The 13296-nt window shown below is 40.4% G+C and overlaps 1 protein-coding gene across 1 annotated transcript in view; it reads left to right on the top strand.

Annotated features, from left to right (window-relative positions):
• The first annotated feature begins 3173 nt into the window (after window positions 1-3173).
• Window positions 3174-13296, top strand: part of PLCXD3 (phosphatidylinositol specific phospholipase C X domain containing 3) — an 81994-nt gene continuing 71871 nt past the window's right edge. The window contains exon 1 of the mRNA XM_068176950.1: window positions 3174-3386. Within this exon, the coding sequence (XP_068033051.1) occupies window positions 3284-3386 (103 nt within the window). The 5' untranslated portion in view covers window positions 3174-3283. The remainder of the gene's footprint in view (window positions 3387-13296) is intronic.

Here is a 13296-nt window from a genome sequence, read left to right as displayed (position 1 = left end):
GCAGAATCTACTGAAAAAAGTTCAAATATTCAAACAATACTAATTCTTCAGTTCCAAGACTAATTTTGAATTCATTAACAATATATTTAAAGTAAATAAATACATTTTCTATATAATAGGACAGTCACAGAAATACAATGCCCCATGAAGTAATTTTTTCTTTTACCTTTCAGAGTGGAATGTACTTTATGTAACTTACAGAAAAAGATCTTGTAAGTCCTTTGTTATTCACATGATTAAAATAGATGCCAAGGACATATAAAAAAGCAAACTATGTGATAGCTGAAATGAAAAAGTGTAACAGCGAATGTACACTGTTAAAATGCCATTTTTTAGGAGAATAAAAACAACAGTAAGTCTCTTTTAACAGTGCAATTAGTTTTGAATGCTGAAGCAACATTCCTATTGGCTAAATTACTCTATTTTGACATTCCATGGAAGCAGAGTTGTCTCTATTCATACACACTGCAGACTGGATAGAACACAGTGCATGATGAACAGGTAGCACAATTTCAATTTTCCATCTCTTCATGGCATCTTCAGTGAGCTCAGCATAGCTGTGAATAAAAGAGCAAAGATGGTATTTTCTTGTACCTTGTATCTTGCTTTTAATCTTCATTTTACCTGATATTTTTAAGCTTTTAAATTATTTCATTCCTGGAATCTACTTTTGTTAACAGTTCAGACTTGCTATGTGTAAGGATTTCAATAATATAGCCAAAAATGTGATTTTTTTGTTTCTTACTGTTTTTAAATAGGATCAAAAACTTGTATGGATATTCTGCCTGTGATTTACAGGTTATAATTTTTTATAAATCAGTGAAAATTAGTCAAATGACAGGTTCAAACTAAACCACAATAAGCTGCTCTTTAATCAAGATAAATGTTTTGCCTTTTTGTTACTAAACATCTCCCAAACAGATACACAGACAAATGCTTTTCATACCACTGAAAAGCTGAAAGAAATACTTTTTTATCTGAAGTCAAAGCTTCCAAGTCAGTGTTTCTTAGTTTGCTTTGTAAATGTTTCTCACTTTCTGTCCCATAAAAGTCTCCTATCCTATCCCACCCTTATTTAAGCCTGTGATTCCCAAGTTCCTAGAGACTCAATGACAGATTTTAAGCCTGCTATCTTAGCAGTTACATTGCACTAGAAACAGAGGCAGGCCTCTTCAAGCATGATTTGTGCGAGACACGTTAGAGTGGGCCAGTTTTCATGAAGCAGAGTATCCATGGTTTTAAAATCCTGACTATGAAGAATCTTACTTTGGGCATTAAAAAAAAAGAAGATACAAAAGCCCGAATTACTTGCAGAAGTAAATGTCAAGAAGTTTCAAGTCAGTACAGAGAGGGATATTCACAGGTCTTCATCAGAATAGAAAGCACTGCTGAAAGGTAGTTTTAATTATCATACATATTAATACATCTTAAAATGATGAGTTTGCTGGTATTTGTTTTATTTTGCTCTGAGCTATCCCCAAAGCTTCAGAGACCACAAGAGATCAACAACAGCACTAGCAACATATTTAATCTTTTTAAAAGATTCATACTTCAGTTTTCTCACAGAAAAGGTAGGCCACATAGTGAAATGGATGAAAGTTCATCAGCAATTTTCCAGGTGACCAGTGCAATTCATAAACAATTTTGCTCCTTAAATAAAAAATCTGATTTGATTTAATCACGTTGATAGAAACATTAATTGCGCCTTACTGGAATGCTCTTTAAAAATCTTGAAATTTTTACTAAAATTTCTTCCATACTTTGAAGATGATGTAATGTAACATCTTCTGCCTTTATGTGAGTAATATCTTCCATGTTTTTAGTGAGGTTTATGTCTTCATATCCAGAATGTGGATTAGTCTTTTTCTTCATGCTTGCTAATACTAGTGATTTTGGAAGGGGCAGATTAGCATCTTCATACACAGGATGCAGGACTGCAAAAACTTAACAGGCCTTGGTGGCTGTTTGCTTTCTCCTCCCCCTTTTTCACATATTGTTCAAATTAGACTCAACATCTCCCCCAAGGTCAACCATATGATCACATTTCCACAGTCAAATCCCACCTCAAGAGCTATTTCTATTGCAAAAGGTGAGTCAGCAAAATTTCCTTTATTTAAATACTTCAGAAATAGTCACTCACTTTTCAAGAAATTGTGGCCAAAGGATGAGTTTCTCATCATACTTGCTCTGGAAACTTTAGACAGAAAGAGAAGGGAGGGCTATTATTAATTGTTCCTTGAAGTTTTTCAAACCCAGCTGTTATAGACAGGTTTGAGTAAGAACACAAGCTACAGAACCAGAGGTGACCCTCATAAGAATCCAAGGTGAACTGATAAAGTGAATCTGCCTCAATCATGGGTGTCCCTAGGCACTGTTTTTGACAGCTCCACCATATGAACTTCTACACATGTATGAGCAACTTTCACAAAAATGGGTAATGCTGAAGGCGAAAAGACCACGTTTGTTCTAACAGTTCAAAATGGCTCAGAGAGCCTTACAAGGTTCATTCATTCATCCATCCACGCAAATGCTTCCTTACTGCCAACGCTAAGATGTTTCTCCAAAGACAGGCTGGAGATATTAATAGAAGATACTACTTTGGATCATCTTCAAAGAAGAATAAAAAATTATTGCCAAGAAATTAGATCTCCACGGCATGTTCAACTAAGGTGCACTGATTTTTTTTTCGTGTGAACAACCCATTGCAAAAAGAGACGTTCGTATCAGGGGCAGATGAAGCTGCCCAGGAGCCGGCTGCGAGCGATGTCGGCGCGGAGCATTCAGCCGAACCATCATCAAGGTCAGGGAGGTTCTGCTGAGGCCCAGGGCCACCAGCCGCCTGCCGGGGCCCCGAGCGCCATCCCAGGCACAGACGCCCGGCCAGCGGCAGCTCCGCGCTCCCGGGGCGGGCTCTGCTGCCGGCCCCCGGCCCGGCCCGGCCCGGCCCGGGGCGCTGGGGCCCGGAGCCGGGGCGGTGCGGACCCGCCACGGCCGGGCCGTGACGCCGCTCCGTCCCCAGACCCCCGCGGTACTTGGGGCGGGATCGCCCACCGGGTGCCCGGGCCGAGCCCGGCGGTGCCGTCCGGCCGCGCCGCGCTCGGTGCCGGCCCCGAGGGCTCTCACGCCGCGCCGCGGGGAGGCGGCGGGGGCTCGGCGGGGCGGGGGGAGGCGGTGCCAGGCGGGCGGGGCCCGGGCTCGGCGAGGCTGTGGCGGTGGCGGTGGCCGTGGCCGGGACTGGGCGAGTTGGAGCGAGCGGCGGCGGCGGTACAGCTGCGGCGGCAGCATGGCTTCGTCGCAAGGGAAGAACGAGCTGCTCTTCGCCGACTGGATGGCAGCGCTGCCTGGCAGCCTCCACAGCACCCCGCTCACCAACCTGGCCATCCCCGGTGGGTGCTCCCGGCTGCCCGCCCCGAGGCCGCCCTGCGCCGGGAAGGCGAAGCGCTCGGCGCGGTTCAGCGCTCCACGCCGCTGGCGAGGCGGCGCGCCCCGGTCGTGCTGCCGCGGGGCTCCGCGGAGATCCCTTACCGCGCTGCCGCGGGGCTCCGTGCCTGTCCCTTGCCGCGCTGCCTTGCACTGCCTGTGGGAGTGGGTGGGAGAGAGCGGGGCAGGTGCGGGCAGAGGCGGCGGCGGGACGCGGCTCCGGCGGCTCCGCGCTGTGAGCGGCTGTGGGGCGGCGGGCGCGGAGTGCGTGGCTGTACCTGGCGTCGGGGAGGGAAGGGAGCCTTTTTCTGTACCGCCCGACTGGCGTAACAGCCCGAGCAGTAGACCTCGCTTAGGATCTAAATGCCACATACTGCCCCTTTCCCCCTAAACTTGTGCGGCGAGGTCGGTCGGAGCGGGGACGGACGCAGGGCTGCGGCTACGGGAGGGGAGGCAGGCTGCGGCAGTGTGCGGCTTCATGTCATGTCGCTGTCAGAAAACGCTCGATCTCAACACAATTTTAAATAAGATGAGGGATGGCAGGTGATGATGTTCAGACTGCGAACTCTTACCTGTCCTGTCTCAGTTTTTTTTTTTTTTTTTTTTTGTAAGATATTAAGTATGGTTAGGCAAAATACATGTTAGAATGCAAACCAGTAATTGTTTCAAATCATCTCGGGTTTGAGGGAGCACTTCAAGGTTTTGCAAGACCTCTTTACCAGCATCCTTCCTCTCTAAGGTGTCTAACCGGAATGAGATTTCAGAGATGCTGAAGCTCTAATGTCTTTTAAGCTTCTTATGAGAAATGTTCACTTCTTGCAAGTTTCATGTAGTAGGTGCTTGTGTTACACCAGTTTTTACAATACTAAAGATAGCTTAGGACAATGTAATAGCAGCTGATATTTGTGAGAATGTGTTTTCTATAGTTTCATTTAGACACAGGTATGCCCTTCTAAAATTGTCTCTTAGTTTCTTATAGTTTACACAAGCTATATCTAGCATTTTACGTGCTACACTAAGTGTTGCTGTTGGTTGAATATATCCTGTATAAAATTGTGTCCCTCCAAGGCATAGGAACCCAGCATCTGCAATTCTTCCATCATATTCTGTTGGAGCTGTAAAAATCTTCCAGTGTAATAACTTTTCATTAATCCACAAACTTGCGAATGCTCTTATGGATTATTGGCATGAGGAGAAATTATTCTCTTTTGGATGTGTGGTGGTTTTTCAGGTTAAATGTATTGTTTTAGAGACTTTTTCCAGGTTTGAGGAGATATGATGAAACTTAACTTGCTCCCAGATGCAAGAAATTGGTGATTGCCTGACAAAGGCAATCACCATTAAGTGACTTTCTTTACCAAAGGAAGCATCACGAGGCTGCTACTGGTACATCTATCTTGCCAAGATCTCTCTTACTTTCTTACAGCCTCTTTCTAAAAACTGTCCACAGTTTTTCGAAGTAGACATTTCTTAGAGCTTTGGCAGTAATAATCCAAGCTTTCAGACCTTGTTAACATGTTTAAATTAAAAACAAACAAACAAACCAATTTAATGTGCTGGTTAATCCCAATATAGCATTTAGCAGTGGGCAAGTTCTGCAGGCTGTAAGTGCAAAGACTGAGCCCTTACATTGGCAGAACTATTTTGTTCATGTAACAGCAATGCACACAGACTTACTTTTTGTGAAATAAACAGAAAAACTTATATTATTTGAATGGCATAGTGTTAAGACCTTTGAAATGTGTCCTGTTAGTGTAAATTGACACAGACATCTTATCTGCCCGTCTCACTTTTAAAATGCCAGGTTTGGCAAATAGAGTCTTAGGGGGAGGGTAGCAATATAGTTAGTGTGAATTTGTCAACCAGGGAGCATGGCACACAGACTATAGGTATCAGTGCAGTTTAAGCACTATCTTTTTACAGTAGATTTATTATTATATTCAACATACAATGTGGACTTGCACAATATTAAGGAAAAGGGCTAACATGGGATTGGTTTCATCCTTTAAGAAGAAATAACCTTTCAGACATTCATAAAATTTATATGAAAGTTTTCTCCCATATGTCTACAGGTGAGCATTAATAATATGTGCATAATAGTTGTTAGCTTATAACTAGTATTCAAGTAGTTAATGCAAGGAATGTATGTAATCCAAACCTTCATATGTCAAACCTTCGTAGTGTTAACTTGTTAACAGTATTTTTTTTTCTTTTTTTTTTTTTTTTTTCTTTTTTTTTTTTTCCCAGCAGGATTTACACTACCCTTGCACAGTATGAATACTGATTTTTACCTTATTTCAGCTGGATGAAATTCAGTTCTGGAGCCAGAGTCCAACAATGCTAATGTTGAAGAAAACAAACTATTAGCTTGAAAATGTTAGAATGAATTTTCCATTACAAAGTGTGTTCCAGTGTATTAGGGGGGAAGTGTTGTTTTAGAAATCATTAGTACATTGTCTAGTACATTGTCTAAAAGGAGTGCTTGGAACTGAGGTGATACACTCAGCTGTCTTTGCACAGACATGCTTGGATCATTTTAGCTGTTGCAAAGAGAAGCACAAGCCCCGTAATACCCTGTCATGATTGTATTTAAACTATATTCTTTTAGGAATTTTCTGTTCATAATATGTTTAAAAATGTTGCTCGCACCCTTTTATTTTTCAGTTGTTAATCATATGCAGGTACAAATTTATACTATTTACCACCTCTTATACTTCTGTAGATAACAAATCTGTGCTGAATTTTTCTAGTATTTCAGTAAGTTCTTCTATTCATTTAATTATCCACAGTTCAAGCTGGGTCCTTTTGTTTTCCCAACTGCAGGAACCCTCTAGATGAGACAGAAATATCTAATATAGCATGTGCCAGCTTTGTCTGTCAGAAACTTTTCTATTTTAATTTCTTCCAAATATGATGATGAAGCATTTTCTATGAGGTTTTCATCTTTCTTTGAGCTGACTATGTCTGTGTTCTCATGCTGCAAGTGGCAGATTTTCCTCAAGCGATAATGGTAGAAAATAACAGTATACACTCCTCAGAAATAAAATGATCTGTTAGTTTCCAGAAAATGCCACACAAATTTAATCTTCCATTGCTATGATGATTAGAATAATGAAAGGATATATTCTTAGGACTTTGGGTCAAAGGTGTACATCTTCTAGTGCTTGCAGACTGCCTCTTGTGTTAAAGGATCTGCCTGGCTAAACTCTCAACAGTTTGTCTAAGAAAAAGGTGGAGGACTGTGGGTTATAGTCTTTGGGGGAAGGATATCTTTCAGTAGTTGATAAAATGTGGCTTTGTCAATGCCTGTGCCCAGGATAAAAAATAGGTTTTTGGAGGCATTGCATGTTTATAGGACTGAAATCTTCATGCTTCCAAGCTGAGGCTGAAAGGTGAGGTATGGAGAGCCTGTGTATTCTGCTGTGTCAATGCACCTTCCTTAATCTGTGCTGATCGAGCCGATCATATCATTTATATGCAGTGCAGTAAATAGACATCAGTAGGCAGCATTTCCTTATGAATTGTTCCACTTACTGATCAATAAACTTTCTCACTGACAGTCTTTAAATATATGTCTAGTTTAATATCAAGAGTCTTTGTACAAATAATTTGTGCAATCATTGTTGCCTTTTCCCCTGGTGCTAATATTCCAAGACTCTGAGAAGTCCATGAGAATAATTTATGATGGAAAAGAGTATTTTTTTCCATAAGTGTCTCATCCCTCCACTAAAACTGGTACTAGCCCAAGATCTTCCATATGAGTAGTCTTGATGCATTCTAGGTCCATGTCTGTAAAGTGTGGGTAAAATCTTCTGAATTAATTTAAGACCCAGAATATCTCTTGAGTGCATAACTTTCCAGAGCTGTGATTCCTCAGGCTTTTGTTTCATATGAGAGTTTCTGATTTCCTTGTGCAGATGAAACCTCTGACCTCAGCATGTGTTATTGTTTCTTGAAGATGCAATATGAACAATAGAATTCTCATGAAAAGTAGTTTCCCAGGATCTCATTGGCTTCTGAGGTTTTTAGATGGGATTTTTTTGACGTCTAAATTATTTTGTCCATCAACTGGAAAACACACAAGCTAGCTAGACACAGCAGAGCTAGCTTGGCTCATCTCAAGTAAGAAGCAAGTTGTCAGGTGGAATTTTTTAATACTACCCATCTTTAGAAAAAGGCTCTGAGACTTAAAATTTCTATTTACCACTATCATAATACTTTGCAAAGAAAGAGCAAGACATCATAGGGAGTTATTTTACAAAGAGGAGGATGTGTGGTAGTGTCAAATGTCAAAGATGTATTAGGATATTGAAGATGGTATGGGGAGACTTGGGAGAAGAAAGTTAATGCAACTGGAATATTTTAGACTTTTTTTGTGAACAATAGCACTGCTGTGTTAACAGAGCAGCTCTGTTTCAAATATTTTAACTTCCATTGTAGCAGCTTGCAAATGTTGAAGTGATACTTTGTTTCTTGGACAGACATTCCCCATTCTCAGCCCTCTGGGGAAATTCCTTCATCTTAAAAAAGGCTAGAAGTTCTTCCTTTTGGTTATGTAGACACACAGCATTTTCACTCTTTAAATGTTATTAGGAAATTCTTTAATTTTGATCTTGAATAGCCAATGATTTGGATTTGGCTTAAGAGTGGAGGATGATTGTCTTTGAGACGCAGGATCTGTTTCACCCTTGTCTGTCTGCTCCCTGTCAGCAGAGTAACTCTGCTTCACTTGCCTGGGTCCAATTCTGTACAAAATTAGCTTTGCCTAGAACTTTAAACTGAGGATGCTGGTAAACTTATAAGTAAAACTGTAATGCAAGTCACTCATTAGCTTTTGACATGTATATGTACCTAGAAGAGTTCTTTCTTTTCCACTGTGCCTTGCACTCAATTTCAGTGGTTTTCTACCAGAAGTAAGTACCTTATGCTTTCTTTTTTTCTGATCAGAAAATAAGCAAATATCCTTATAACTTTTCTTTAGGATAGCTCTTTTTTAATTTGTTGATGATCTTTTTACATCAATCACTTTTATACACAAAACAGTTTCTCACTGGCCTTGCACGTGCTAATGTGCCATTTCCAACCCTTTCAGAAATAATTCTGTGTGATACAGTTTCCTGTGGCATTTGCTATTAATTTCTCCTGCTGTGACATGTTTCTAGCACACACAAAATAAAGCTGTTTGTTTACTCATACTGCCATAAAAATCAAACAGTTCAAACCCTTCGGTTGCTTGCCCATCTGCTAACAGAGGTAATTCGAAACTGCCTTTGCTTGGTTTCCCAACAGGGGCTGTTTATTAATCCAGCAATCTCTGTCCACTGTGTCTCCTGCGGCTCAGTTCCAGCAGAACTGCCTTCTCCAACCTGCCTTGCATCCTGCCACTGTGGCAGGTGTGGCAGAGTGAACAGCTTTTTTGCCATCTGGAATTATTTCTGTCTTTCCAACTCAATGAACTGCTGGGGTTTTTAATCTCTTGTCTGAAAATTTCTTGACTGTTCTGTGTTTCCAAACTGCCCTTACCTTCTGACAGTCTTTAACTTTGTGTTTGATGTGTGTTTTATGTTTGATAATTTCCTATGGTTCTTACTATACTGCAACTTGAACTCTTGTCTTTCATGCAAGATGGATCTTGCTTTGAAGATGTTCAACTGTGACATGCACTCAACTGTGTAAGTAGTTTAAAATGCAGATCCTAGGTAGACAAAGTTATGCAGACTGTAACTTTAAACACTCTAAGAGTGCTGTGCAGTCTTTTCTGCTGTTCTAGATAGAAATAATAATTAAACTGCTTACAACTTTTTAGAAATTAATTTTATATAATTTAGAAACAGCATTCAGGTTTAGTAGACAAATTTGTGTTTAACCATTCTTCTCTTCAAAGAGCAGCCAGTTCCAGGGAGAATAACTTTCATTCCCATCTTATCCTTTCTTCAAAGTATGTTCAAATTATAGGTGCTTAATTTGTGAACAGATGTCCTTGTGCAATGCCTACAGTATAGCCCTTGGGACACTGCAAACAATATAATTGGGAAGAAATGTGGTTCAAAATCTGAAGGTTTGGATTTTAATCTAAATTTTTGCAAAGTTGAATGGTTTTTCATTTGACCTACTGTAGCAAACCTTGGTTTAATCTTTTCCATTATTTTGAATAGCTATATAGTGTCAGCTAATAATGATACATAAAGGCTGAATTATATAATTTCATTTTAGAAGGTCCAGGTTTCTATTTTTCTGTCTATTTTAACACCATCTCAGTTTTCACCATAATATAATTTAAAAAAATTGCTAAAACAGATGCTTTCAGATGCTTTGCTGTCTTTTAAAATGGTGTCTCTCTTCATATTAAATAAAGTTAATCTTTGGCTCATCCAATCTCTTACCTGGTTAGCTCACATGCCTCATGCTAAAATACTTAGTGTTTCAACTGTGAAAACAAAATGTTGCAGAATACTGAAAAAAGATGGAGGATGTAAAGAAGAAATGGATTTCCTTTGTTTTGGTTCCAGGCTTTGCTGCCTTCTGTCTATGTCACTTAGGATGTTTCAGATGATTGGAGATATGTGACACGTGCTGCAGCCATCAAGGCAAAAACCCATCCATGAAGTCTACTGCATTATGAATTTTGCTTGTAATTAAAATAAGCCAGGATAAAGGGCACTGAACTAATCTAGCCTTTAATAAATTCTGTAGCCATTTTTTTAAACAAAACAAACTCCAGTGAGATGAATAGTATACTTCAAGCTTTAGCTTGTTGTCATGCTGTCATCCATAGTAGTTTTGTTTTTTAATAGAATTTTTAAAATCCTGTTAGACACTTGGCTTTTATTTATACATTGGCAGCCATGCAGCTTGGTTTTATAATTATGAAAGGTTGCTAAACTGGGATTTAAGTGTGAGTAAGAAAAATGTAGAAAAGATGTGTTACATATAGTGCTATGCAATCAAATTGATGCTTTAGAGCCTCAAAGGTTATTAGTTTGTTAGCTTTGCAAAATCCTGCTGTTAGAACTTGGACCTTCAAAATACATGTTTCAAAAATACATGCTTCAGGATAGTCTGGGTGTTCACACCAAAACCATGTTTCTACCTCTCCTGAACCAGCATGTGACTGGAACTGTCTTCTGGTGTTTCACTTAGATACCCGCCACTAAAATGTGGAAGAGAGATGGAAAAGTTTGACCCATTTGCATTGACTGTGAAGCTGCTGAATGATCTTAAGACAACTGTTAGAAATCTTAAGTCACCTGCTAGAAATCTCTGCCATGTTTTCTGATTTGTCATCTGGGTCTGGTAATCTCAAGGAGATCACTGATACCGAGGCTGGCCTTGCTCTTAGGAGGAGAGCTGGGTTAGGAAGTCTGCTCAGTGAGTTGTGGAAAATTTCACTGACGCCTAGGCTGTGCTTTGGAAGAAAAGGTATTTGTTTTATACTGCAAAGCTCACAAAAACTTTTGATGGAGTGCTGCTTTCCATCCACTGGGCATGCTACCCAAAAGTGCTTTGTCAATGGGGAAGTTTGAGCAGGTGCTCATTCTAGGTGCTAGCACAGGAATCCCAAGAGATTTGCTATTTTAGGATTAGTCTTCTTTCTTTCTGTTGAAACTCTCAAATTTTGCGAGACTGTTCTTATTGTGTAGATAATGTCCACAGATACTGTATGAGAAGCCATGCAAGCTGAGGTAGTGGTGTCTCTTGTATTTCACATGTGAGGATGTGTATTCCCATCATGTAATCATGTAAAAATGGGAGACACTTGGATGGGTTTCCTCAGACTTGAAGGGCCTGCATCTCCAAAGGGGCTCGTCTGTGTGTGGTAGGCAGATCAGGAGATCACTCTGAAGCTACTGCTGGAGGCACCTACCAGTTGCTTTTTCCATTGCTGGAAATCAATTAAGATTGTGTTGGCACTCTGCATAGCACCACGATAGGAGTAATTCATTCACTGGGGTCAACAGGCTGGATGAAGCTGGTTTTGGACAGAAATTCCCCAGTTAACCTAAGCCACAAAAAGGGAGAGGATATTAATTGGAAGAGGCAAAGATCTAGCTTGGACACTTGCGTAGCACTTGCTGTCTTTGCATTCATCTGCATCCTCATTGCACTAAAAAAAAAAAATCATTTTTAGGGGGTTGCATCAATATTTTTTTTTGGTATAGACAACCTATATGTTTAAATCCAGGACACTTAGACCATGTGAATCCAAACCTGGAATTGTCTGTTTTGGGCCATGTTTGTGTGTTTGTTTGGTTTGTTTTGTTTTAATGCTTTAACTTTTCCTCCACCTTGTATAGTTATCTCACCATTTCCATGGTTGAAGTGAAACTTTGAAACTGAGTATAGAAATACTCAGTTTTGGTGAACTGTAATCTGCAAAGCATTGCTTAGTTGGAGTTCTGCCTTCCTCTGCTTCTGGTGCAAAATTGACAGCCATTCTTCTTTCAAGAAGGAGAGATCACCTCAAAATAGGGGCTGTCCAGGATGGGAATGGGGAACTAATGTCTAGACATGCCTCAAGTCTTATCTAGGAGTGCAGGCTCTTGCTGTGAGCGGGAGCTGGACTCATGCCGTTAGCCAAGTGTTATTTAGTGCATGTGCCGAGTAAGTGTTTTGAGAAACATTTTATAAGTTGACAATACATAAGGAGAAAACAAGCCAGCTTCAGTAATTTTTGGATGTAGCTGTATAATAGGGGAGAGAAGCCAAGGGACACTGCAAAGGACATGAACAGCACATGTACAAATGACTGCTGTTGCTTCTGGTGTGCATGAGGCAGGATTTCCTTTAGAAATTACTATGTGGAATATGGAGAAAACTGGAATTTCTAAGACCAGTTTTAATGAACTGGCTAGCAATGCTTCAGGCTCTCTTCACTGAAAACAGTGCATGAACCAAGAAAATCAACGCTGACTTCTTGGAGAGCTTAGGATGATGTGGTGGTGGTGCTGCTGCAAAGAAATGGTTGGCTTTTGTGCCATTATGTATTTGGCCCTGTCACATCCTCTTGCCCTGCAGGGGTCAGAACAAGTCACTGTAAAGTTGGGTGATCTGGTCCACGTTGGGATTTCAGTTCCTAGTTGCTTATTATATGCTTTGTACACCACAGAATTCTGACTGTTTCCTTTGAGACTGCATCCTTCATGAAATCAAGAGTAATCTCTGCTATTGGAAAGTGACTTCAGTTTTGCAGGACAGCCCTGTTTTGTGTCTGGATTAAAAAAGGGTTAAACGGGGTGAAGGTGGAGGTCTAGGGTCAGGGAGAAGTGCTGTGCTGAAGGGAGATCAAAGGTACAGTAAGTTCAGTGCCTTGGCTTTGGTATCATCTCTGATCTATATCATGGAAAAGGCTCAAGGACAAGGCAAGAATAAAGGGATATTCCCCCCTACACTTTTACTCTTCTGGCCTGCGTACTTTTCAGAACTGTATTTTTACCTTTTTTCAGCATGGCTTTCCCAGATATGCTAAGAGAGATAAGGTTTCTTAATCTTCAAGCCATCTATCTTAGGCTGTGAATTACCTTGAATTTTCCCATGAAGAAGGAAGATGATGGTGTTTGGTTGTAATTTTTAGGTTTTATTAATTGGTTTTGTATTTCAAAAGCTATTCAGAAGTACTGATAAACAAATTAAATTCCTTGAAAGCAGCTTCTCCAAGTCAAGTGAGAGATAATGCCTTTTCATTTTGAAAATGTTATTGTCTACAAGAGCATGCTGTTCTTGCAACACAGAAGCCAAGAAGCAAAATGTAGTCCCTTTTACATCTCACTTTCCATCAGGTGTTACTTCAGCTCTGTCTTAAGAGTGAGACACAGGCCAGAAATAGTTAGAGGATATGTAAAACCAGTAGAGATATGGAGAAGTATTCTAATTGGAAAT

Source organism: Anomalospiza imberbis, chromosome Z, assembly GCF_031753505.1.
Source record: "Anomalospiza imberbis isolate Cuckoo-Finch-1a 21T00152 chromosome Z, ASM3175350v1, whole genome shotgun sequence".
Lineage (NCBI taxonomy): Eukaryota > Metazoa > Chordata > Aves > Passeriformes > Viduidae > Anomalospiza > Anomalospiza imberbis.
The sequence above is the reverse complement of the archived record's forward strand: the minus strand, read 5'-3'. Positions and strand labels throughout refer to the sequence as shown.